The sequence below is a fragment of the Triticum urartu genome, chromosome 5A, assembly GCF_056163025.1.
Source record: "Triticum urartu cultivar PI428250 chromosome 5A, HENAU_Tu73, whole genome shotgun sequence".
Taxonomy (NCBI): Eukaryota; Viridiplantae; Streptophyta; class Magnoliopsida; order Poales; family Poaceae; genus Triticum; species Triticum urartu.
Genome location: NC_141877.1, coordinates 647,121,916 through 647,147,772, shown reverse-complemented (window position 1 = coordinate 647,147,772; position 25,857 = coordinate 647,121,916). Strand labels below are relative to the sequence as shown.

Below are 25,857 nucleotides of genomic sequence, written 5' to 3'. Positions count from 1 at the left end.
TAATTTGTGGATGCTGGGAAAGTGGGAATCCCCGGTGGTGCACTAGACATGCTAAAAAGATCATGAAAAATGATGTAGTGCAGAGTTTTAGGTTGTATTGTTTTTTAGGGAGTATTGTTGATCAAGTTGGTCATGTTAATTAGCCCATAAATGTAGTGTCTCTCTCAAAAAATTTAGGGAGTATTGTTGAGTATTTCTCTCAAAACGACATGGCCTAATAACTAACTAACAGTAAATTTATAACGGCAAGAAGCAACTAAATCTAGGCAAAATTTTGCATACCAATCCTATATGCAACAAAGTTGCTCGTGGCTGCCGAAAGGTGCCACCAAATATTCCAAGTTGCACATGCACCTAGAACAATGCGACAACATGATGAGTATCTAATCTAGTAGCTTAAAGCCCTAACCTCGTTCATGTGATTGAAGCAAAACAAATGTATAAGCCATTTGTCCCCTTCTTGTAGTACTTTCCAGCCAGTTGTCTTGTATTTGCACTTTGATTTGAAGCCGCTTTCCTGGGATTTGCTTGTGTAATTAACCTAAAGCTTGCAGGCTCAGCATAAAGAATGCAGCGCCATAATCGCATGGGTCTCCTAAACAATCGACAAAATGATAGTATGGTATTGGTATATGCACACTGGTGGAGTTCATAACTACTGTACTTACTCTCCAACACCAAACTTATCCGGAAAATGTACACTAGAGTGTACTCATCCTTCACAAAGTGTTGCATTCGACACTCCAACAACTCGCAACCGTCACTCTTGCCAGACCTCGTTCGGCAACCATGCATGCGTGCACACTAGCTTTCTATATATCCAAGTGTCACTTTCATCAAACCTACTGAACCTTCAGACAGGTTGAGTTGAGGAGGTGCGCGGCAGAGTTTCTTTGTAAACCAGATTCAGATCACGGATCTCTCGGGTGTATTAAAAGATAGCATGCAGGAGATCTTCAGAGATCGGGGCTGCGATGTCAGGCACTCAGGCCAAGCACAGGAGAGAAAGGGTGTTGAGAAACACAATCTGAAACTCGCACGGTGTGTCCGGACTGCGAAACCAAACCTGCCAGTACATACTGTTTGCGTTACAACTTACAAGTGCATGCCTCTGTAAGCAGGACAGAAAGGAAGTCAAGAAAGAAGAGAACACAAGAAACGCAAAGGACAGAGGTTTCAGGTATGTGTTCACCAGAAATTCTACTTGTCTAGATTGGTGTTCCTCTGTGCATGTATGTGTCTTAGGCAGTGTTCGGCAACCCACCACTCCTAAAAATATGAGGAGCTGCGAAGTGGAGGGACTGCAGCTCCGTGCTGTTTAACTACAGCTCCACCCTGCTCCCGGAGTGGAGCGGCGGAGTGGAGAGACTCCGAACAGGGCTTTAATCATCAAGCTTTTCCTGTGTACGCAGTGATATGATGGAGCAATCAAACCAATGGCTTACGCAAACGGTAAGCACATTAATTTGGTCGTAAATCGTAATCACTTGTAACATCTACAAGTTCAGATGCGACAAGTTAATTTTTCTTTTTGTGGATAAGATGCTGCGAGTTAAATGTAGCTATGAATAAACTTGTGACATCTTATTGCAATGGCCCATGCCAGGAACAGGAGGAACTAGCTTACATGTACCAGCAAGAAGGAGGTCCAGTACCTGTACCCAGTAGGGAACAGCAGTTCGCAGAGCCACCGCTACCTGGCCATGAAGAGCAGTGCTACACGCCACCGATGGCAACCCCGGCATTCAATCCATCTTGTAGCTCCAATTTCCCGAGCTTTGCAGGCTCATCGTCACTGCCGAACTTGCCATTCGGATCGGCAATGGTGAAGAACGAGCTGGGGCAACCGTCTCCGCCGCCATCATCCAACTTCCTCTCCTTCGGAGCTGGCCAGGCTAGCACCCTGAACTTTTCCGGCTGGCAGCGAGACAGAGTCCAAGGGACGATGCAGCAGCTGCAGGCGCCTGAGAGGCGGGGCAGGGCACCGCAAGAGCACGTCATCGCCGAGCGCAAGCGGCGGGAGAAGCTGCAGCAGCAGTTCGTGTCGCTGGCCACCATCGTCCCCGGCCTCAAGAAGGTGCGTGACAAGACAACTTGGCTGCATTTACGTGATCACCAGGTGCCTGCAGGCTGCAGCTTAAATAGTTGGACATTGCCATATTATTCAGACTGACAAGCTCTCTCTGCTGGGGAGTACCATCGACTACGTGAAGAACCTGGAGGAGAAGGTGAAGGCCCTGGAGCAAGGCTCACGGAGGTCATCAGAGTCCATGGTGTTCGATAGCAAATGCTGCATATCCGCTCCCAACAACGATGCAGCAGGCCCCAGCGGGAGCGGCTCCGGGTCAGGGTACTCGAGCCCGGACATTGAGGCCAGCATCCGAGGGAACACGGCACTCCTGAATATCTGCTGCAAGAAGAGGAGAGGGGTGCTGGTGATGATCCTGTCCGAGCTCGAAAACCAGGGCCTGTCTATCATAAACACCAACGTCATACCGTTTACGGACTCCTGCCTCAACATCACCATCACGGCAAAGGCAAGGCCCCTCTGCCCTGGTCATATATACATTGTGCAAGTGTGGTAACAACTTGTGAGAGAATAAACTGTGATTTGTTAGTATAATTCTAATGAATATATCATCGGAAGATTGACATGTTCACTTTTCTCCAGATCGAAGAGGGGGTTTTGTCCGCAGTTGAGCTCGTGAAAAACCTGAAAATAGCCCTCAGAAGTCTCAGCTGGAAGTAGAATGGAAGCGATTTGTACAAATGTCAAATGATTAGGCCTTCCCCCCCTCCCCTTGTATTTCAACCAAAACAGGAGTTCCGGCCTTCTAGGAAAACCATCTTTAGTTTCTGAGTTTGTCAACCATTTCAGATTACCATTTATGTTTTCTTTTTCCGAGCAAACAGCAGAACCGCTGCCTTTTCATTAAGAAGAAAACAGAGAAGTTTACCATTTATGTGACTAACCAGATCTCCTCATCTGATTCCGTCAATGTATTTCGTTGACAAGAATATTCCACATACAAGAACCGCATGTGAATGTTCTAATCTAAAAGAAAAGGTAGATGAATGTTCTGAAACTTCTTGTCTCGTGCATGTCCTGGAGTAGAAGTATGGGCCTTATTCAAGATTCTGCCTAAATCCACCTGGATACAGAGATAATAAATTGCATATTTTGGCGGAATGTGTCTATACTGTTGGCTAACTGGCTCAAAAGCACATTGAAGTTGGCCAGCTCAAGCAACTGAGACATCAAAACCAAATGAATGACTAAGATAGTAATAACAGAGAGGGGGGGGGGGGGGTGTGATTTACCTGATTATTACAAAAAGACTGAAGTCCATCCATACCACCACTTGACATGAAGTTGCCCACATCATTGCGGTCCTTCTTGTACATGAAGAAGTGCTTATTCTGCCATGCTAAAAAAATGAGAAGGATTTGAAGTTTTTTACACAACTAACCAGAAATACTGCAGAATATTCAGTGGAACCATCAATGACAAAGGTGGTAAGCATGTTACTTGGGAGTTTGCAGAATCTGCAGGTATCCCCTAAGCCCTTTGTCACATCTGAAAAACACTGAATGGCATAGAAGCCATGAAGATCATATCACCATAGTGAACCAATACTACACATTTGAGGGAAATAGTCAATTCAGGTCTTGCACTGTTTCTTTACAATTTTATTCTTCAAGCGGGAGCATATGTGCCTGAGCTCCGTTTTGAATTTCCATGTATCATATTGGATCTGATTTGCAATGAAATGGTTGAAAAATGAGGACTTACAAATTACCTTATCCCGTCATTGCTGCGATTTTCGTTCTGCACTAATTTTCGATTGCGTAGGTGCCACTAGTCATCTTCAGTGGACACCTCAACGGGTGGTCGGAAACTTGTAATGTTCGAGGCTCACAATCACAAGAGGATCCTGTGGGCAGGCAATTGATCAGGTCATGTGTATTCCCAGGTACTAGAAACTTGCAATTCCTATTCCAAATATTTAGAGAGATAAACAAGACGAAAGCGATGCAACAAGATTACCATGGCTATCTACACGTCATGAGAACCATGCTGAACCAAATCTTCAAATCAAATACAAAGCTCTGCGCAAGGTATATATCGAAGCATCATCGATCATGCTGACTGTGGCAAGAGGATTAGAGGAACAATGGGTTACATACATGGCAACACAACTGCACATTCTAATAGCGTTAGTCAACTTGCACGAATTAGGATTCCCCAGGGAAACGAGCACTGAAAACGTAATTCCTAGCACTCGCCTAATTATCCTGTGAACTTGTACGCATACATAAATGTTGGGATGTCAACACATCAGGCATGACAATAAATCTCGATCTGCTACCAATTCTGTTCAGTTCAGACTTCAGAGACAAGAACTATTCAGCAGCAAGAAGCAAACAAGGCTGGTCTGGGCGGTTTGCAAAGGCTGACTAGTTCAAATGAAAAACAAATGTGAGAGTATTACTACATACCTAGGGTAAGTCCATCCAGCGGGAGGGGAGCCCAGGTTGTGCGCGGAGCAGCGTTGGTTATCACGGTGGTGTCCGGCAGCGGCGCTGCTGCCGTTGTTGCTAACCACGAGCGGAGCCACGGCTACCGCTGTCCCAAGGAAGAAAGGAGAAGAAGAGAGTGAAACAATCGAAGAGCCCACACGAACACCTCGCCGCACCCACCACCGGCCATCCAGGTGTTACTGCAGATGTTAAAAGGCAGACATTCCTGGTGACACTTCTTTTTTTCCAAAGAACGAAGAAGAAACAACAGGATGGATTAAGTGGTATTTTGGAACTTGTGAAGAAGCATGGAAAAAATGAAACATAATTTTTTTTAGTTCAGAAATATAAGCAGATTAATCCTAAAGTTTTGGGGATATTGCAATCTTCATGATCCAGCACCTGCGAAGAACAAAGAAAACTTTCCGGTGAAAAAAACAACAACAACGAAGGCACCGCACTAACAATTCTAGAAGTGATAAAATAAAAGGGTGATCATTCATGACATGAAATCATCCCTCCCTCTGAAAGGTGCATATAACACTTCCTTGGATTCGTGCAATCTGGAAGATCTATTCAAGACTATATAATGGGGTACTTATTTACTAACATGAGGACAACATTGGCTTATTTTTGACTAGATTAAATAATGAAATAAATATTTTTTAACATGAGGACAACACTAGTTTATCTAACAAAAAGGGAAAAATCAAATGGCAATGTCGGTGTTCAATATTTTTTATATATTTCTATTCTATATAACCTCGTTACGGTAAGTGACCTTAGCTTCATAAAAAAATAGTTGCTTTAGATGAAAAAACACGTCCCTCACAAACCCATATCTCAAGGCTTCAGCTTGAGGGTGAGGAGAAATTCATTTTTAGTTTATAAATTTCAGACATGAGTTAGTTAAATAATGTGTATTGGGAATCTGGCCAAGTAATACACATAATCCACGACGCACAGGAATCATCAAGATCAGGGAGACCCAATTGCCACAAGGTTTGCAGCGATTCTCTCAATTTCAGTCGGTGATTCTACTTAATTATGTATGGCATGGTGATTGAAAAAAAAATGGCTCCACTAAACCAAACAAGAATGTATTAAAGATAACATGGTGAATATCTGGTGAAAATCCAAGCGAACCGAAGAAAACCCCGCATAGGGCTAGCCCCAATAATAGTGTCGATGAAGGGATTGTGCTCGTTTGCTAGGTTTCCATTGCCCCCCACGTGGAATCGAATTCCCACCCAACACGCAATAGTAGTTGCGCCATTCAGCTGATGCCCATGTGCATAGTTCGAGGTGGTTATGCTGAGAGTTGTTTACATGGCGGTTTATTATGTACTTTTTCTGTGTGTGTTTTTCACCTTTTATACTTTATTACTATTTTATTGTTTTTATTTCTTTCCTTTCTTTTTTCCTTTTTTAGCTTTTCCTTTTTTATTATTCATTTTATTTTTATTTTTCCTATTTTTATTTTTTCCTTTCTTAATGTTTATTTTCTCCCTTTCTTTCCTTTTGTTTTTCCATTTCCTTTTCTCCTTTTATTTCTTCTTCAAATGGAATATAAACATTTTCTTTGACAAATACATGCACATTTTTCTTATATGTCCAAATAATAATTTAAAACCATATTAACATATTTTTCAAAATACATGAATGCCTTTTAACAATTACATGAATACTTTATTAAAATAATGGTATATATTTTTAAAATTACACAAATATTTATAAAAAAGCATGAGCACTCTTTAAATAATTGATTTTTCTGGAATATATGATTTTACATTTATTTACAACTAATTATAGAATCTATTTTAAAAGCAATTACAACGAACAAAAAAATCAAAATCTTAATGTGGAGTGCGATGGCCGGCCTATTAGGGGAGGGGTGGGGGATTCAGACGATTGACTGGCTATTGGACATATCAAATGAGGTTGCTCATAGTGGGGAATATTATACGATAGTATCATACATATGATACTAGTTATGATACCACTCCCATAATTACCACTCACTCCGTCCGGTGAAAAGTGTACATATAAAATTTTCAAGACAAATTATGAAGTGAAGTAAAAAATGCATTGAAAAATGTGCAAGCCACCATCTCTCTCCCTGACCCAACCCCCAATGAGCTAAGTGCATGTAGAAATTAAGGAGACCATGCGTACAATGTTATTGGTCTTGATTACCGTGTGATGAGAGAGAAACACTTTTTCCTACTTTAAAGTGCATTGAAAAGATAGAAGTACACTCTTTTGTGTACAAATTTCAAAGCCAAATGTACACTCTTCACCGGACGGAGGGAGTATGATTATAAGTTTGTATTTTAGGCTGGTTGTAATGGGGAGTATCATATAGTACTAGTATCATGCATATGATACTATTCTATAATACTACTTCCGTAATGCATAGTATCATAAGTTAGTATCTTAGGTTGCATTATTAGTTGACATGCATGACACAAACTAGTACATCATTTAATATGATACGGTATCATAATATGATACTACATCATCTCTTTCCTCATTTAATTGTGTGTCACATTATCCAAAAAGTCCAGTTGGCATGTATGATACCGTTTATAATAATACTCCCATTACAACCAGCCTTATATGACACATAATAGCACAACATTTATTATGATATGATTCTTATGTCTTCTTTTTTCTCAATTGTAACTATGATACGTCATTAATGTGCTTAGTTGGCATTGCATGAAGGTGCATGATACGAGCTATAATACTCCTTTTGTGAACATCCTGAAAGGAGGCCTTTACACTTCTGAACTAATCTGGCTAGTGCTTCGAGAGTTTTCAACCGTATTGGAAAGGTCCAGCTATGGAAAGCCCATCACAGTATGGAAAGATCCAGGCACATGATACTTTTGGTTATCAACAATTGCACGCCGGCTAAAAAAAATCAACAATTGCACGTCGGCTAAAAAAATCAACAATTGCACGTCCTAGTCTATAATATAATACAACATGCAAGTTAAATGACATATAATCTCGAGAAATTAATATTATCCCATCTGCACGGAAAGTGCTTTTCTATCATGCATGATGGAATCAACCATTCAGCGTGTTGGAGATTCACGCACACGTGCCTTATTAATATACATTGAGACATTAGATGCACCCTGAAACAAGAAGAGATCCGATGAAACTGGATAAAACCCAATGATACACTCTTCTTTTGCATATGCATACAGAAACATTCGGATACACTCTGTAATACAAATAAAACACAATGAAACCTTTTTGTTATACTCTTAAACATGATACATTGGACAAAACTAAAAAACATGGCATGAATCTCTAGCTAACAAACACTGCATGGCAACAAAACCACTCTTCCATATGCACCTTACGGGGAGAGTGCTCCCACTCGGCTTGACCGTCCATGAAGCACAAACCCGCTACCTCATTTTATTCTCTCCCGCTTCGCGGTTGGCCTCACACCAAGGAGGTGTTCTGTTCGTCAATTTTTGCCCCTAACCAGATTACACCGTAACTTGGAAGCGTTATTCCTGTTTGGTTCACATGGGTTGTAATCCCTTCCCATGTAATCCAATTACATCACTACTCACGGCTGATACCGCTCAAACCCCACCGGAAACAATTAACGATACCAGGGCCATCCATGCCGTTCTTTCTTGTCTCATCAATCTAATCTCTGGCACAGGCCGGGTGGCGGGAGGCGGAGGTGCGGGGATTCCCGTGGGATGCGAGAGCCGAGAGCGGCCAACGCGACCAAGCGGCTCTAACTGGTGGTGTCGCTCAACCTAGCCGACGAGCCGTCTGTGGAGGCGGTCCCGAAGGACGACGTGACGGCTGTGGGGTGGCAGTACGTTGCACAGAGCAGCGAGTCGCAATCGACTGTAGCGCAAGAGCACCAGCGGCTGCACATCCTTTTGGATTTGGATTCGAACAGTGTTTCTGGTGACGCATGGCCATTGTTTAGATAAAATCTTCCTCAAGGTGTGAACCCAATATTGCATACCGTTGCAATGGCAAAACAAACAAAATTGAGTTTTTCACATTCCATTTTCATTACCAGCGTGCTATTTTGATTTCATTACCGTTTGCCTTATCATCATATGAACCAAACACCTCCTGAGTGATAACCCTATCTTGCTCGGTACACATTCATCGGTCCTAGCCGATCTTTCCTCCGTCACTCGATTTCATTTTTTTTGCAGGGATGGTCACTCGATTTTTGATAGAGGAACATAGATAGCTGCACTAGAGCTAAGGAAGAATTGAGAGGGCGACAATGGCGAGGAAAAAAAGAGCGTCAATATGACGACAAGGAAGGCGACAACGAGAAAAAAAATAGTCCCTCTCACTACACAATATGCGGGAAGCGCCATTTTGGCGATGGGGCGTGAGGCGGTGTTTGAATGATTATGCTGACGCGCGCTATATATTTATAGTTTGTATTTTTGATATAGTGACAGTTAATGGAGTGGCAGATGATTCATTTTTTCTTTCAGGACGGCGATGTCGTAGAAGACTCTATAGCTAGTTTGTGCTTTGCACGCAAATTTGTAGAGTGCGCATGTTTCATTGGATCTGGTCTGGAGATTGCGACGTATGGTGGTTGACCTTGACCGCTAAACTAGCCCATCAATCCATCAAGGGAATGAAAGGGCAGAGACAACCTGACGATACAATTGGGACGTGTGAGGGAGGGGGAAGCCAACCGAGCTTTGCCCTCTCCCCGTTTTGTTATTTTGCAATCCGAGTCCAAAAGCCACTTCTCATTTGCCTCCAAGGACAAATAATGCATAGAAGAAATTATAATAATAAATAAAGCAATGAACCATCCAAGTAGTACTGTGCATGTTCTCATGGTCACATATTTTCTCCTGCATCACTCCAAGTTTCAACGCCCATTTGCTATTGTTCTCCGTTTTGCTCGATGTCACTTCGCGCAACAGATGAACAGGTGCCGGTGACATACACGTGCTAACATTAGGGTTAAAAGAGTATGATTAACCCATACAATTTTTTATTTTTGCGGGTGAACCCGTACATTTTTTCATGGCAGTGTTCCTACTGGTCAAAAAAGAAGCATGGAGCAATAATTTAACGTCCCACAAGTTCAAGCGAATGATTGAATATTCCAAGCAAGACAGTAGAAAGAGGGAAGATAGAAGGTGCCACGAAGCTTGCTACGTGGGACGACAAAGCAATTATTTGCCTGCACACGCCTTTCTATTGCACCAAGATAGATCAAACACATGGGATCTTTTTCTCTAATAAATTAATGTTTCCCCTTTGTCTTCCATTTACATATTCTGTGCTTCTTGTTTTTTTGCAGGGGCTGTGCTTCTTGTTATTACTTAGGGTAAATAAGAACATCTATTTCAGAAATTCGCTTTGGCACATGGGAGCGCGCGCTCTTGTCACCGAAAAAATTGCAAACAAAAATTTGGTGCATGCATATCGACATTACATGTGTGCATGTCAAGTTTCCGAGAAAAACCGGTATTTTTTGTGGCTTATGTAGAAAAGACAAAAGGATGTCTTATGAAAAGCATTTTTTAACACTAGATTTTGTCTTTTTCACACTCGAAACATACCTTGTCGGTTTTTTACGAAACGACTTCATGAGCATGTACAATATTGAGATGTACGCACCAAAATTTTGTTTAGAATTTTTTGACATTTCAAAATACGTTTAAAACACATTTAAAAAACTAGGAGCGCGCGCCCCGTGTGCCAAAACGCCACTCTCCATATATTTGTTGCTCAAAGAACTCCGTTTTTACGGTTGTACATATGGTTGAATTCCAGCTCTCGAGCACCGCAGGATGCATTTTCAAATCAACCCCACGTTACAAGCAAGAGTGTAATACCCGTCCAACACTGATGCCTTCGAAATGATCATAGCTTCGTGCAACCAACTCCACTACAACCATGCAACCAGCAACTTTGATTTTGTGCTTGTAATTGTTCATTCATGGTTGTAACCCTTGAATATGAACGACACAAGCTAGGCATATATAAGCGCACTCGACAAATCAACATGTATGAGAAATTGAGAATGATACATTCTAAGCATATAAACCAATAAACCACAGACGTATCAGTAAGCCAGGAGAATAAGAACCTTTTTGTATGGAACTTGATTTGTATTTGTATTTTTTGAATAACTTGTATTGCTGCTCACGGATGGAGTAGCACTTATAACCATAATTAATGAAGGACGCAAGCGAGTCTTAAATGCGCTCAACAAATCAACGTGTATGATAAAATCAGGAATTGTAGGTTTTAAGATTAAATCAACCGCCCACAAAGCATATGTGAGACAGAAGAATAACAACCTTGCCCGATAGGTGGGCCGTGGACATGAATATACGATTTCCACAACAAATTCAGCATTCCCATGGTGAAAACAAAAAAGACGCCAATCAAACACACCAAAGATTATACACCCCCCCCCCCCTCTCAAAAAACACATACACAAACACCTATGAAGCTTGATAAAAAGTCTTAAGGGCGGTTCTCAAAAGAAAAAGAAAACTGTTTTTTTTTTAGGATCTGAAAAAGAAAACTGTTGTGAACCGGTAAGCAGCAGCGCGGGTGGCCTTAGCGATAACCACCAGCTCAATCAAACCCGAGACAGGTGCATGATTCCCCATTCATTTCCTTTCCAAAAAAAGCTGAACCCGCCGCTGCCACGCGGGCCCTCCCCGCCGGTCCCGATACTCCCGGCCCATTTGTTATCGGTGGTTTGCCCCGGCTCCAAGAAAGAAAGAAAGAAAAGAAAAGACATCCGCTGCCCCCACCGCGGCGGCGCCCCTCCCTCGTCGATCCAAATCGTCTCGCCTCGGCAGCGACCCGACCCAACCCTACCGCGCCCGCGCCTGCCAACCACGCGTCCCCGTCCCCAAAATTCACGGCGGCCTATATAACCCACGCCCATCCGCCCCCCTCTGACCATCCTCTTTCCCCCTCCCCCCCTTCCGATCCGCCATGCCTCCCCTCGCCAGCTCCCTCCTCCTCTCCCGCTCCGCCGCGGGGCCCGGCTCCGCGCGCGCCACCGCCGCCGCCGCGGCCGCGATCTCCAGGCCCGCCGCCGCGGAGCCCGCCCCCTGCCCCTCCGCGCCCGCCCCGTCCCCGCTCCACGCAGCCCGCGGCGGACAGGGCCCGCGCGGGGCCTTCGCGTCGGGCCTAGCGGGCCGCCTCTTCGGTGGCCGCCGCGCCGCCGCCCGCTCCTCGTCCTCCGCCGCCGCCGTCTTCGAGCGCCGATTCGCCTCCGCCGGTAAGGACCCCCCGCCACCTCGAAACGGATCGTCGCGTCGCGTCTCGGCGTCTCGCCCTCTCCTCTCGCTAACGGGGCATCCTTCTGTTTGTTCGTTTGTTTCGCAGCGACGAAGAACTCGTACGATGAAATCCTCACGAGCCTCGCCAAGCCGGGAGGGGGAGCCGACTTCGGCAAGTACTACAGCCTACCTGCGCTCGCCGATCCGCGGATTGGTGAGTTGTTTCCCAGTTCCCCACCATTTTCGTCTGCTATTGTGGCGTGGTATGCGTCCTATGCGGTCTGATTCCTAGCCCGTGCCGTGTGTTGGGTGAATTGAGAATCTGATCGGGGCCTGGGCGACGATTTGGTCCCTTTCGGTCTCTCTGTTGCCGCTTGTTGCGAGTCGGAGTGGGTGGATTGTTTGGTTCTCCAGCGATGCGTAGTAGTCTCTGATCTGCTCCTTGTTGGATAGTCTATAATGTTGGTGAATTTTGGCTGCTCCACGTGTTCCCATGGAGCGAATTGTCAATTCTGACGGTGGAATTGGCCTCTGGATGCGTTGTTTTCTAGTCAGTTTTTTTATATCGCCGAATTATGTGAATTACCGATGATTTGACCCATCACTTTTTTATTTATCAGATCGGCTACCCTACTCGATAAGGATTCTGCTCGAGTCGGCAATCAGAAACTGCGACGAGTTCCAGGTCACGGGGAAGGACGTTGAGAAGATCCTAGACTGGGAGAACAGTGCCACCAAGCAAGTCGAAATCCCGTTCAAGCCAGCCCGAGTCCTCCTCCAGGTATTGATCCTGATTCCTGCCATCGTCTCCACTTTTTTTGTTCCAAGTTGTCCAGTTGCCGTGGAAAGAATAAATGTGACTTGGAAAGATTCGAGTCAATAGCTTTTGATGGTAGGAATATTGGAAATGGAGGTCCCCTTTCCTATCCTTTCACGAAAGTGTAGTTCCCCAATCACCATGTCTTATTTCCCATTATGTATGTGATGTATGATTGCTGCTGTCACCTGGATTTTTAAAGATAGAAATCATGCACCAGTAGGTGATAGGTTTCTGTATAAGATTAGCTGCACCGTCATCACATATTCTTCTTCCAGTGACAATTATAAAAGTCAACACTTCTATTTTAATCTGGCAAGTGGTACTGTAAGCTGGATACATTGCTTATTTTTTTCTGATACGTTTCTGCTGAGATGTTTGATGATGTGGATCCTTGCTCTTCTTTCTGAAATCTTCAGTTTATTCACTTCATCATTTGTCTCTTTATAGGATTTCACTGGTGTCCCAGCAGTTGTTGATCTTGCTTGTATGAGGGATGCTATGAGCAAACTTGGCAGTGACCCCAACAAAATTAATCCTCTGGTGAGTTTATTTACCAGTGTGGCTACATTTACTATCTCCTTTCTTAATAACTTCTTGGAAATATATTCGACATTCTTGTTTGGTGTACTGTGTGACTTATCCTTCAGTATGCCACATTTTGATATGTGATGTGACAAAAGAATCATCAAGTGAACATGCTTATGTTGTGCTACAATTGATAACCAAGTTACTTAACTGATCATATATATGTTGTAAGAACTGCTGCATTGATTGAGAAATTCTGTTTTCTAACATGCCTATGATGTTTTGCCATTTACACTGTTCTTGATTTCTCATAGCATCTCTTTGGGCCTTCATCCTTGTTATCTTAACTAACAGCCTTTCATCTTATCTTGTTTAATAAACACTAAGGTAGAATGCATGATTGTGTTTGAGTGTTTCTATTCCGAACGTATATGCTTTATTGAACACAGATTATTATCTTAACTAACAGCCTTTTATCTTATCTTGTTTAATAAACACTAAGGTAGAATGCATGATTGTGTTTCTATTCCGAACTTATATGCTTTATTGAACACAGATTATATCATTAATTATTGATGTTTTAAGTGTGAATGTATGACCATTTAGTCTTAAATATTGAGGTTAGCACCTTAGCATATCATCTAATTCCAGTTAGTCAAATTATGACATTTATTACAGTTAGGGTTTGAATGATATGCTTGCAACTTCTTAATCCTATGAACTATAGTTGATTAAAGGGTTTCAAAAGATAATCCATGTAGCCTTTTCCCCTCAAAAGTGGGTGCTAGTGCAGCCTACAACTGCTCTCTTTGTCAACTGACCCCCAAGGGTAGCTTTAGCATGCCAGTTTTATGCTCGTGTCTTTGTGCTTTTGCTTATATTGCTGCATGTATATTTTTTCAGGTACCTGTAGACCTTGTTGTGGATCATTCAGTACAAGTTGATGTGGCAAGATCGGAGAATGCTGTTCAGGCAAATATGGAGCTTGAGTTCAGCCGTAACAAGGAGCGGTTTGGATTTTTGAAATGGGGTTCCACTGCATTCAATAACATGCTTGTTGTTCCTCCTGGATCTGGAATTGTTCACCAGGTATTTCAATAGAACAACTATTTTGTTCTCAAATAATCATTTAAGTTACTTCCGTTAGTAAACACTAACAATTCCGTTTCTAGGTGAATCTTGAATATCTGGCCAGGGTTGTCTTCAACAATGGTGGGATACTTTACCCTGATAGTGTTGTCGGCACAGATTCACACACAACTATGATAGATGGTCTTGGTGTTGCTGGATGGGGAGTTGGTGGTATAGAGGCAGAAGCTACAATGCTTGGGCAGGTGAAGTTAATATCTGCTGATAACAAGTTTCTTATCTCTGATGCTATGCCTGCAATGATTTATGATTTATGTTTGTGGCCTGTCTGGCATGAAAAAGAGGGGTGGTGTGCTGGGATCATCCGTTTATGCCAATTTTCTGAATTGATTGTGGTCTGTTCTGCAGCCAATGAGCATGGTCTTGCCAGCAGTTGTTGGTTTCAAGTTATCAGGGAAGCTGAGGAATGGAGTTACGGCCACAGACTTGGTTCTAACAGTAACTCAAATGCTTAGGAAACATGGTGTTGTTGGGAAGTTTGTTGAATTTTATGGTACCCCTCATATGCCATTGCTTTGTAATTCACACCGCTTTCTTTTACAAGCTTCTCTAATGTTACACACTACACAATTTTCAGGGGGAGGTATGGGTGAACTATCACTTGCTGATAGGGCTACTATTGCAAACATGGCACCAGAATATGGTGCAACTATGGGTTTCTTCCCAGTTGATGCCAAGACATTGGACTACCTGAAGCTAACTGGCAGAAGTGATGAAACTGTATGTTATAGGCTGTTGCATTTTGATTTGCATCTTAACTGCACACGCATCTAGTTTTGACAGTCACATTCTTTAGGTGGCCATGATAGAGACTTACCTGCGCGCCAATAATATGTTCGTCGACTACAAGCAGGTGATTTCATACTTAATCTTATTATAAGTTGTTTGGTGTGTGTTAATATATATTTTAGTTATTTATAATACTGATGATGCTTCTCCCTTGATGTAGGTTCAAGCTGAAAGAGTGTATTCATCTTATCTGGAACTTGACTTGGATGAGGTGGAACCATGTCTGTCCGGACCAAAACGGTAATGTACCTGGAGAATTCCTATCCTTGGCATATGCGTAGCCTCATTCATGACTAATGAAAGATATACTCAACAGGCCTCATGATAGAGTGACATTGAAGAACATGCAGTCAGATTGGCTTTCTTGCCTGGACAACAAAGTAGGGTTCAAGGTAAGAATTTGCTCTGTATATTACGGCAATACTCTACTGGTATTCCTGTGTTATTTGCCATAATCTTGTTTATTTATTGATTAGATGGATGGTTATCATTCTTTGACATCCTATGAAAATACAATGTTGATTAGATGATTGTCGGAAAAACAATGTTGATTAGATGATTTGGATTCCATACTTCTATAATATTTCCGAAAATACATGTGCAAATAGTCCATAGCTGCAAATTTCCTGTACCTTTTTAATTTCCCCCTTCCCTTCTCTTATGCTCACTACACTGTTTCTGTGCAGGGTTTTGCTGTCCCCAAGGAATCGCAGGCTAAAGTTGCTGAGTTTTCGTTCCGTGGGACGCCAGCAAAGATAAAGCATGGTGATGTTGTAATTGCGGCTATCACCAGTTGCACCAACACATCAAATCCTAATGTAATGCTGGGAGCTGCTTTGGTTGCCAAAAAGGCTTGTGACCTAGGCCTGGAGGTTTGTCTCACTGTCCTCAACTTTATGTATTCTGATTTCTGCTTATAGTTAAATTTCAATTGAGGAACTCCATCATGTTGGTAATTTGTACCCTCGTGTGCAAATGCTGCTGTTAAAATGTTTGAAATTGTTGCAGCCTTTTTCTCTTATTACAAGTTAAGTGTATGATTTAGTGCTCCTTTCTCTGCCTATGTTCTGTTAATTTAAGGTTGCCAACTTTTGCTCTAGTTTAACACCGTTTGTATTAATTAGGTGAAACCATGGATTAAGACAAGTCTTGCGCCAGGTTCTGGTGTTGTGAAGAAGTACTTGGACAAGAGGTGCCTCTTGCTTCTCCAGACTAAAAGTTCCCTTTTTTTGGGGATCCTTGGTTAATTTTTTTTCTTCATTTTCCTTTGCAGCGGTCTGCAGAAGTATCTTAACCAGCTTGGCTTCAATATTGTTGGCTATGGGTGTACAACCTGCATAGGAAACTCTGGAGATCTTGATGAATCCGTAGCTGCTGCAATTACTGACAATGGTGAGATTGACATTGCTGGTTGAGAAAGGATTGAAAGTTGTGAAAAAGTGCATTTTACTCACTTTTTTATCTTTCAGATGTTGTCGCTGCTGCTGTGTTGTCTGGGAACAGGAATTTCGAAGGCCGTGTACACGCATTGACCCGAGCAAATTATCTCGCATCTCCTCCATTGGTTGTGGCCTATGCCCTCGCTGGCACGGTAAGAGAACATGCAGTTTTCCAATGTTGAAACCTCTGCATATTATTTCAAACTAAACTGTGGAAGTACCGCAACAAAGAAAGATTGCTGTCATTTATGTAATGCTACTACTTGGACTCACCAATACAATTTCTGGGTGAGAGGAGGGCTGTTACCTACTAAGCTAACTGCTACTACTTGGATTAACCAGTAGAATTGATTAAGCCCTGATCTAAGCTAACTAGTTAAACCTTCTGCCTAAATATTCTTGTGATTTTCTAACAATTCACTAGCGGAAGCAAGGTGCAGTTCTACTAAGCTAACAAGTTAAAACTTCGCCCTCCTTATTCTTGTGATTTTCCTTTCTGAACTGTGGACCATGTGCTGCAGGTTAATATTGATTTTGAGAAAGAACCAGTAGGCATCTCAAAGGATGGGAAGGAGGTTTACTTCAGGGATATTTGGCCTACCACTGATGAGATTGCTGAGGTTGGTACTGCAACTTTTACTTTTGTTATATTTATCTCCATGTACTCTTTGAGACCATATTAGATTTGAGATATTCCTCATATCTGTGCTGTTAATTCTTCTAGGTTGTTAAGGCGAGTGTGCTCCCAGACATGTTCAAGGGCACATATGAGGCAATCACCAAAGGAAATCCTATGTGGAATGAGCTGCCAGTATCAGCAAGCACTCTCTACCCATGGGATCCAAAATCAACATACATCCATGAGCCTCCTTATTTCAAGGATATGACAATGACCCCTCCTGGCGCACGGCCTGTGAAGGATGCGTACTGTCTTCTCAACTTCGGTGACAGTATCACAACTGATCACATATCGCCAGCTGGAAGCATCCACCCAGACAGCCCAGCTGCCAAATATCTAAAGGAGCGCAATGTTGAAAGGAAGGACTTCAACTCATATGGCAGCCGACGAGGGAACGATGAGATCATGGCTAGGGGAACTTTTGCCAACATTCGTATTGTGAACAAGTTCTTGAAGGGAGAGGTTGGCCCCCAAACCATCCATGTACCATCAGGGGAGAAGCTTGCTGTTTTTGATGCTGCTATGGTAATGCACTAGAACTTCATAGAATCCAAATTTTGGTTTTCAGTGATGCAACATACTCCTACTTAGAAAGCATTCAAATCTCATTGAACGATTTTCATTTTTTGTGTTTGTTTTTGACAGAAATACAAGAACGAAGGGCATGACACTATCATCCTGGCTGGTGCTGAGTATGGCAGTGGAAGCTCAAGGGATTGGGCTGCGAAGGGTCCAATGCTTCAGGTAACTATGCTTCCCACCTGTTGTTTCTTTGCTTACACCATGACACTAGCTGTCACTAATGGGTGTGGTGCTTTGACTTTGTGACTGCAGGGAGTGAAGGCTGTGATAGCCAAGAGTTTTGAGAGGATTCACCGTAGCAATCTCGCTGGAATGGGCATCGTCCCTCTATGCTTCAAGGCTGGGGAGGATGCCGACACTCTTGGCTTAACAGGCCATGAGCGCTACACCATCCAGCTTCCGACTGATGTGAATGAAATCAAGCCTGGCCAAGATGTTACGGTCACAACCGACAACGGCAAGTCGTTCACGTGCACACTCCGCTTTGACACTGAGGTACAGACAATTCTTTCCTGAGCATTTTGTCTAGGCGAGTGTTGACTATCAATGGTGATTTCTGATGTTCAAATTGTCGATTTCCATTCAGGTGGAGCTTGCTTACTACACCCATGGTGGTATTCTACCATATGTCATCAGAAAGATCGCAGCCGAGCAATAGAGATGATTGCGACGACGAGGCAAATTGTAATTGTTGTAAACAGTTTGTTTAGCAAGTCCTGTTTGAGGAGTACCCCCTCAAATAACATCTGAGATGTCTGCAGAGAACTCGGAAATTTTGAGCGCGTAACACGCTAGGTTTTTGTTTGAAGGCACTATGTTAATAATATGCCTCACAACTGATGAGATGCTTTTGCATATTGTAACGGTCTATGAACACTGAAGTGGAATCAGCCGAAGGAATGTGCACATTGTTTTCTTACTTCTGGTTGTTTTTTGATACGTCTATTGTTTTAATTCCATGAACAGTAGACGTATCATTCTGGGATTGATGACTAGATTCGGAAGCGCACTTTTGGCTCCGGGCGGCGCGCGCCCCTTGTATCTTGACGGTGCAGGATGTCTTTAAGATGTGTGATTAAGGTAGTGGAGTTTCATTTATGAAATCAGTAAAGAAACTTTGATGGCTAATACGCCCTGTATACGGCCTTGCTCTCTGCGGAGGTGACATTCTGGTGCAGATTAGAAGAGGAGTTCGGTCATGCATAGTAATGAAAGTTGGCCAGGTTCTTCAATGTTTCTGTAAATGCGCTGACGTGCTTTTTTGTATGTGAACTGTGTGTGTGAGATGAATAAATATCCTGTTTTACGGGGTTAATCCTCGACTAATGACCAATCCATTGCATGCCGATCAATTAAAGAAAGAAAACACAACACACGACTATAACAAACGAGGTGATTAATTAGTGTAAGTATTTCGGCCTAAAAACATTTCAGTTCAAAAGCAAAGTGAAAGATTCGAATGTGTTAGTCCTGATCCTTAATTATAGCGAAAATGAGACGATTAATTAGTGCAGGTGTTTGGGCTAAAAACGTTTTGGTTCAAAAAGCAAAGTAAAAGCATTTCGAATGTATTAGTCACCTAATTCTTAATTAGATAAAGATGAGGCGATTAACCAGTGCAAGTATTTCGGCTCAAAATGTTCCGACTCAAAAAGAAAAGCGAAGTACTTCGGATATATTAGTCGTCTGATCCTTAATTAGAGCAAAAAGGAGGTTATTAATTAGTGCATGTATTTCAGATGTAATTAGTCGTATGGTCCTTAATTTGAGAAAATTGAAGCGACTAAATAGTTTTGGCTTAAAAAATCGGTTTAGAGACCAAAGTGAAAGTGTTTTTGGATTAATTAGTTGTCTGATCCTTAATTAGAGAAAAACGAGGCGACAAATTAGCATTTGCATATGATCTGCGTTATTAATCTGGCTATTAATCAAGACAGGTTGATTGAGGCATTATATATGCGTGGTGGGTTGGCAGGAGATTTCAGATAAGCGCAGGATTCATCATTTAATGCTGACATGAGCAGAACCCACTTGAATGCGAAATACTAATTATATACGGGTTGACTGTCGTAATTATACACAGAAGAAAATCAAAGAGATACTAATTACTGACGGCTTTGGATGAACCTTGAATGGTGAGATTTAGGGGGGTGGCGTGAGCAGGTTCTCCTTCGTATTTTCCGACTAGATTCAGCAAATCCCGGTGCTGGTTGTAAGAACGATTATTAGAAAGTTGGCCTGCACATGCCAGGCTCTTAAAAGCAAGAATGCAGATTTGAGCAGGTGGAGTTTGATAGATGAACCTCCTTCCCGGATTTGACGAATGTTGGATGCATAAATACCTTTCAGTTAATGTATTAATACAAAAGGTCTAGGACTACGAGGGTGGTTGGCCTCCACAGCCTCCATATTTTGAGGCACTGAGGTCTCGTTTTTGGAGCGAGCTTCATAAATTATGGCAATCACAGTGCATATGTCGGACTCTGCTAGAGTGCATTTTTGCGTGTTAATTTTTATACTAGCTGTTATTATGGCGATCTGCCACATATGACACATCTAATAGAGTTGTTGCAAGGGTCTTACTTTCATTGATTTTTTTTTTGATTGTTAGCTACTACAGTAGCATGTACAATAACGATAGTTGAGTTTGTTATGTTTTTCCCTTCCATCTCGATGATGTTATTTGTATTAGCTTGCGTGTCATCGTTTCCTAGCTCTGCTTCAGACTATAGGTTTAACTGCTGGTAACTGTGTGGAATGCAGTCGCGAGCTGGGGAAAGTTAAAGTCACACTGTCTTTTGGATTATAATCTCCATTTTCTCTTGTCCCACAGTCTATCTAACCAAATGCATGGTCGTGTGAGAGCCCAACAGCCCACCAGCGGTGGCTGCAGTGTCTCGTCCTGCGGCTGCGCTGCCATGCTGGCTTAGTTAATGGAAGCAAAAGAGCTCCGTTGGTTCAGGCTCGTTGAGTTGATTCTGGAGCTTGTTGCAATGTGCATTTGGGCTGAGGAAAACTCCTGTATCTATTGAGGAGTTCCTAGGGCCCTGGATAAAAACATTTCGAAAAGAAGATAAAAAACTTGCTCTAGTGGGGATTTCTGCCTTATTCTGGGCTGCTCTACCCTCTGATGTGAAGGATGGAGGGGTGTTTCAGGTCCTAGTAGATAGGTCTGCTGCGTTGGTGTGCGTTTTGAACTCTGTAACATCACTCGGTCTGGTTGGGTTTTCTTAATAAAAATCAGAAGGGGAGAGCCATTCTTTTATCAAAAGAAAAAGGGCTTGTTGAGTTGATGATTCTTACCTCTTTGTGTGTTCTCGGGTAGTCTGGTGGCTCTTCAACCTACATGCCCTGGTAACCAGTGGCGGGGTTTGATAAAGATTGTTGAGGGGGCGAACGCATGATTTCTTAGAAATTTTTAGGGATACACTCAAGATTTTTTCTAGAGTAGGGGGGACAATGGCCCCCTTTGGCCCCCATGAAGCTCTGCCACTGCTGGTAGCCATTTAGTCCGTCGCACAATTGACCATTGCCTACTGATCACCGAATACCGATAGAGTGAATCTGAAACTAGTAATACTTCTCATCCAGAAGGACAAGAAAAATCAGGGTAGTATCTGTAAAATAACCCAAAGGATTTGTAGTGTACCATAAGGGAATGTACTACTTGTGTGCTAAATGTGCTAAATTTAGGATCAGATTCGACCTCACATTCGGATACAAGAAGGGCAGATGTTTAGTAGACCGCTGCTCATCTTCTTTTCGCACTCTCCTGCTTGTGCTGCATCAACAACCTCTGAAGATGGCAAAGGCACCGTCAATGGCACATTGGGCACAGAACTTAGTGCCTGCACCTAGGCTTTAAGCCTAGCCGGCCTATCCCTATCCGTGGACAATGATGCTATAAGATAATGTGGTTTTCATGTTTGCTCAGTGAGCAATGAGTACACCGGTGCTCGTCCATTTCGCGACGCTGTTGCTGTTGCCGTGCTCGGTGTGTCTCGTGTCGATTTTGTGATATGTTTGCAGTCTTTTCAATGGAAAAGAGGCACTATCCGGTGGGAAACGAGATGATTGTTCTCCACATGGCCAGCTGGTACATATCCTTGTGAACTTGATCCTGCCACCGTCCTAATCACCTTTTGCTCGCCACATAGGAGTGTCTCAAATTCAGTGGGGCTGGGAGTGCGACATGGACGTCTGACTTTTTTTATTCCGCATTTCATGCTCTTTTCACATCTCCTTGTTCCATATAATGGCATGGAGGTTTTATCTTCTGGCATGGGTGACAGAAAATCTACATACTCCTACGTAACTTGCCTAAGAGCATCTTCAATAGCCGCGCAATAAAAAAGCGTTCACTCCGGCAGGCGCTGCAAAAAATAAAACTGCGCTATACACTCAAAACAAATAAAAAACTGTAGACATAGATAAAAAAAACGATACATAGATAAAAAAACCGATACATAGATAGTTCATCTAGCATAGATAGGTAAAAAAAGACATTAATCCGAGGTAAAAACTACGGTGCAACTAGAAACTACTCCAAGTCGTTGTCCCCCTCCTCGCTTGTGTCGTCCGACGTATCAAGCCACGCGTCTTGCCACCACTCATCGTCGCTAGAGAAGAATGATGCCGCTCCCAGATCGCACTGTGATATTGCGAGTGCCTTCCGACGACGCCTGTCCGCCCATTCCGCACGTTGCCTTGTCCTCCTCTTTGCCCAGAAGACGTTCTCGTTGGCGCCGTCCTCCGGGTGGCGCTGGCGCCACTCCGCCATGGCTCGCTCGTCCGCCTTGGCGATGAGTAGGCGGCGCTGCCGCCGACAGTGTTCCTGGCGGTCGGTGTCAGTTATTAGCCGCGGCGGAGGGGCGATGGCCCGCGCCTGCTCGCACGTCCAGACGTCCTGAAAGTTCATTTGTGGGCGAGGCCTCCCGAGGCGCCACGCCGCCCGCGTCGTACGCGCGGGCGGCCTCGTGCGCAATCTCGAACGTGCGGAGGCCGAGGCGGACGTTGCCGGACCGAATCTCAGCGTAGAAGACGCGGAGGGGCGCTCGCGGACGCGCGGTAGTCCGAAGATCCCCGGCGGCGGGGCAGGGAAGCGAGAGCGCGTGGCGATGTGGATAGCGATGGGAGGCCGTGTGGCGGGCGCAGCAATTTATAGGCGCGCCAAATCTAGCGCGCGACCTCCCGCTTTCTTCCACGCGCGCGCTTGAGTTTCCTGCCTCAGCTGGAGCACGCGAAACCGTCTCGCGCGCGCTAAAGTCGCATTTTACCGCGCACGCGGTTTTTGCGGCCACTCTTGGAGATGCTCTAACTAATCTCTCCACCCCCGATTTCAACTGGGTGGGTTCTCCTCCCCTGATTTCCTCCAACAGAAAAAGGCCATCTAAACTATTACATTAATTTATGTTTGATGTTTACGTAGGTGTAGCATTGCCGCTTGCATGGTACCGAGTTTTCAGTGTGTTTGTAAGCTTATCATTGTGTGTTTCTTTATGTTTCGAACCACTAATGATTAGGTTGTCTATATCTTCTGTTGTAGACATTCTGTCGCATTATCAAGAGAAAATCGTGTTGGCGCACTCGACATTCAGTACAAGTAGAAACATGTACCAGAAATCTATCGCATGTGGATATGTCTACAACTATGTCATATCAGACCAGGTATAAACAAACACTAGCTTAGTTTCTTAGCTTGTTTATTTAGCACTGGTACGTAGAGAACGGTTGTTCCTTTTCACGCGTTCTTAGTGCCGGTAAACGTATGTGACCAGTACATACGTACATACATACGTAGAACGATACACAATACACACGTACGTTGACGTATCCGTATCACAGGAGCTTGTCGCAGCGCGCGGGCACGAAGAGCAGCATATTGTGCTCCAGGTCGTAGACGACGTGCGTGTTCTGCTGCTGGAAGTTGCCTATGAGCGACCTGCTGTCCTCGCCCGCCGAATTTACCACCACGCACAGCCCGTCCTCCTCGGTGTACATCACGTAGTTCTCCCGTGGGAGGTCCCAGTCCGCGCCCTCCAGGTGGAGGATCAGCTTCGGCATCGCGGTCTCCTTCTTCTTCGGCGAGACGGTGAAGCACAACAAGCCAACGTGCTCGGCGGTGTTGTTTTTGTTGACTGGCAGCGGCACCTGCGACTCGAACGCCTCCACGAGGCTCCGGTACACGGCCTCCGGGAAGCTCGTCAGGGCCGAGCCGGAGTCGATGATCGTCCCGCCGGAGCCGTCGCCCTTGAGCGCGAACGCCGACGCGTCAAAGGGCAGCCGCGTCTTGCCGACGGTGATGCCTTTGAGCGAAAGGTAGTAGTGATTGGATTTGGGGTTCCGCACCAGCTGGGTGGATTGGATAGGTCCCGTGGCCTGCGCTTCGAGGTTGTCCGGCGTGCCCAGGAACACGGGGCTGGGCCTGGACTCCACGATGGTGGTGAAGCAGTGGGAGAACCTGCCGACCTTGAGTTGTGACGGCAGAGACAACACCCCCCGGCCGAAGCCGGCGATGCCGGACTCGTTTGATCCAAAGGTCCCGGTGTTGAACATGCCACAACCAAACCGGAGGTTGGGCACGACCGCGACCTTGCCGTTGGCCGCCTGCTGGAAGGTGAAGGTGTCTTGGTACATTCTCCCCGTCGTGATCGAGTTGTCGCCGTACGAGTCGGTGTAGACGCAGGAGTTGTCGCCGACGGCGCACCCGGAGAGCGAGAAGCCCCCCTGCACGCAGAGGGGGTCGAGGCAGGAGACGCCGCGGGCTGTGCCGGAGGCGGAGGTATCCAGCTCCGGGAACGGCTGTGGGAAGCAGACCTGGCAGAAGCACTGCGTCCAGATGAGGTCGCTGCCGGTGTCGAGCGTCAGCGCCACATGCTGCGGGCGCGGCGTGCCGATGCCAAAGTGGATGAGGTACTCGGAGTTAAAGTCCTCTTTGCCAACGGTGCCGCGGGCCGCGGGCGCCGTCACCGCATGGGCGTTGGCGCCACGGCCGGGTGGTGACCGCCGGCTGTCTATGCGGGCACGTGACCGAGCGGCCATCCGGCGAAGCAGCTGGTGCTTGGTGAAGCCGCGGCCGCTGTCGACGTGCGTGAGGTCGAGGCGCAGGGACGCCGCCGCGTGGCCGGTCGCCGACGAGGCTAGCAAGACCGTTAGGAAGAGAACGCCGGGTAAAAGCTGCAACGCTATCATGTCCTTCATCGTGCACACGCTCACACTGGATGTTGTTGAGTTGGAGTTATATAGCGACGGCGTGCAAGTCAACTTTGCAAAAAGATCCATCAAAACGTATATAACCACATAATTATCCATGCCACTTTCTATTTTCTTTTACTAGCAAAAGAGCCCGTGCGTTGCAACGGGAGAAAAAAAATCATAATCTTTAATGGTCATGATCACATTTTGTTGTATCACCGAGATACAACACCACTCTCAATTTTGTGAAATCATGAACATTTTCTAAACTTGTGAACATATTTGAAATCGTGGTCATTTTTCAAATTCATGAAAACTTCTACAAACATTTGATCATTTTCAAAAATCAAGAATATTTTTCAAATTCATGAATATTTTATAAACTCGTGAACATATTTGAAACCGTGGTCATTTTTGCTGTATCACCGAGATACAACACCACTCTCAATTTTGTGACATCATGAACATTTTTTAAAAAAATTTGTTCAATTTCATTAACATTTTTTCATACATGACCTTTTGAAAAAATCATGAACATTTTTTGATTTCTCGAACATTTTTGTTCAAAGTTTCAAACATTTTTTGAATAAGAAAACAGTTTTTTTTATAAAACCGTGAACGTTTCTTTAATACACAAATATTTTATGATTTATTAAAAAATATATTTCAGAATTCCAATTTATTTTAATTTGGGAACTTTTTTGTAGTCCGAAATTATTTAAAGTAGAAAGAAAGAAAGCAGAAAAAACAAAATAAAAAAACAGGCCGCCCGGACATGGACCGACTCAAACGGTCGCGCTGCGTCTTCTCCCAGCGCGCAAAACACAGTATAGGAGGTCCTACTGCATGAGCCGGCCCAGTTGGGGAATTGCCCTGTGT

General features: G+C 44.2%; 4 protein-coding genes across 4 annotated transcripts; 2 read left to right on the top strand and 2 right to left on the bottom strand.

Moving 5' to 3' along the window:
- The first annotated feature begins 1,419 nt into the window (after positions 1–1,419).
- LOC147973732 (transcription factor bHLH19-like) lies at positions 1,420–2,931 on the top strand. Its single transcript, XM_087522226.1, has 4 exons — positions 1,420–1,452; positions 1,607–2,077; positions 2,169–2,537; positions 2,672–2,931. The coding sequence occupies exons 1-4, from the start codon at positions 1,420–1,422 to the stop codon at positions 2,747–2,749; spliced, it is 951 nt and encodes a 316-aa protein (XP_087378352.1). The 3' UTR covers positions 2,750–2,931.
- Positions 2,932–11,491: 8,560 nt separating this feature from the next.
- LOC125530875 (putative aconitate hydratase, cytoplasmic) lies at positions 11,492–18,703 on the top strand. Its single transcript, XM_087522223.1, has 20 exons — positions 11,492–11,800; positions 11,908–12,015; positions 12,422–12,582; positions 13,069–13,161; positions 14,050–14,235; positions 14,319–14,480; positions 14,644–14,788; positions 14,873–15,015; positions 15,092–15,148; positions 15,245–15,324; positions 15,401–15,476; positions 15,771–15,956; positions 16,209–16,276; positions 16,358–16,476; positions 16,554–16,675; positions 17,045–17,143; positions 17,248–17,727; positions 17,848–17,946; positions 18,037–18,279; positions 18,371–18,703. Exons 1-20 carry the CDS (start codon positions 11,512–11,514, stop codon positions 18,440–18,442), a joined length of 2,988 nt encoding a protein of 995 aa, XP_087378349.1. The 5' UTR covers positions 11,492–11,511; the 3' UTR covers positions 18,443–18,703.
- Positions 18,704–22,324: 3,621 nt separating this feature from the next.
- On the bottom strand, positions 22,325–22,702 carry LOC147973731 (uncharacterized). The gene has a single exon (XM_087524771.1). It carries the CDS (start codon positions 22,700–22,702, stop codon positions 22,325–22,327), a length of 378 nt encoding a protein of 125 aa, XP_087380897.1.
- Positions 22,703–23,454: 752 nt separating this feature from the next.
- On the bottom strand, positions 23,455–25,005 carry LOC125522812 (aspartic proteinase nepenthesin-1-like). Its single transcript, XM_048687843.2, has one exon. It carries the CDS (start codon positions 24,982–24,984, stop codon positions 23,623–23,625), a length of 1,362 nt encoding a protein of 453 aa, XP_048543800.2. The 5' UTR covers positions 24,985–25,005; the 3' UTR covers positions 23,455–23,622.
- Positions 25,006–25,857: the final 852 nt, after the last annotated feature.

What these genes read in the sequence shown, in the direction of transcription:
- LOC147973731 (XM_087524771.1), bottom strand. Translation starts at nt 22,702, where the DNA reads ATGAACTTTCAGGACGTCTGGACGTGCGAGCAGGCGCGGGCCATCGCC.
- LOC147973732 (XM_087522226.1), top strand. Translation starts at nt 1,420, where the DNA reads ATGGAGCAATCAAACCAATGGCTTACGCAAACG. An exon ending in TCGTCCCCGGCCTCAAGAAG is followed by an intron (nt 2,078 to 2,168) that starts GTGCGTGACAAG and finishes CATATTATTCAG; the next exon opens with ACTGACAAGCTCTCTCTGCT. An exon ending in ACATCACCATCACGGCAAAG is followed by an intron (nt 2,538 to 2,671) that starts GCAAGGCCCCTC and finishes ACTTTTCTCCAG; the next exon opens with ATCGAAGAGGGGGTTTTGTC.
- LOC125522812 (XM_048687843.2), bottom strand. Translation starts at nt 24,984, where the DNA reads ATGAAGGACATGATAGCGTTGCAGCTTTTACCCGGCGTTCTCTTCCTA.
- LOC125530875 (XM_087522223.1), top strand. Translation starts at nt 11,512, where the DNA reads ATGCCTCCCCTCGCCAGCTCCCTCCTCCTCTCCCGCTCCGCCGCGGGG. An exon ending in GAAGTTTGTTGAATTTTATG is followed by an intron (nt 14,789 to 14,872) that starts GTACCCCTCATA and finishes CACAATTTTCAG; the next exon opens with GGGGAGGTATGGGTGAACTA. An exon ending in ACAACAAAGTAGGGTTCAAG is followed by an intron (nt 15,477 to 15,770) that starts GTAAGAATTTGC and finishes GTTTCTGTGCAG; the next exon opens with GGTTTTGCTGTCCCCAAGGA.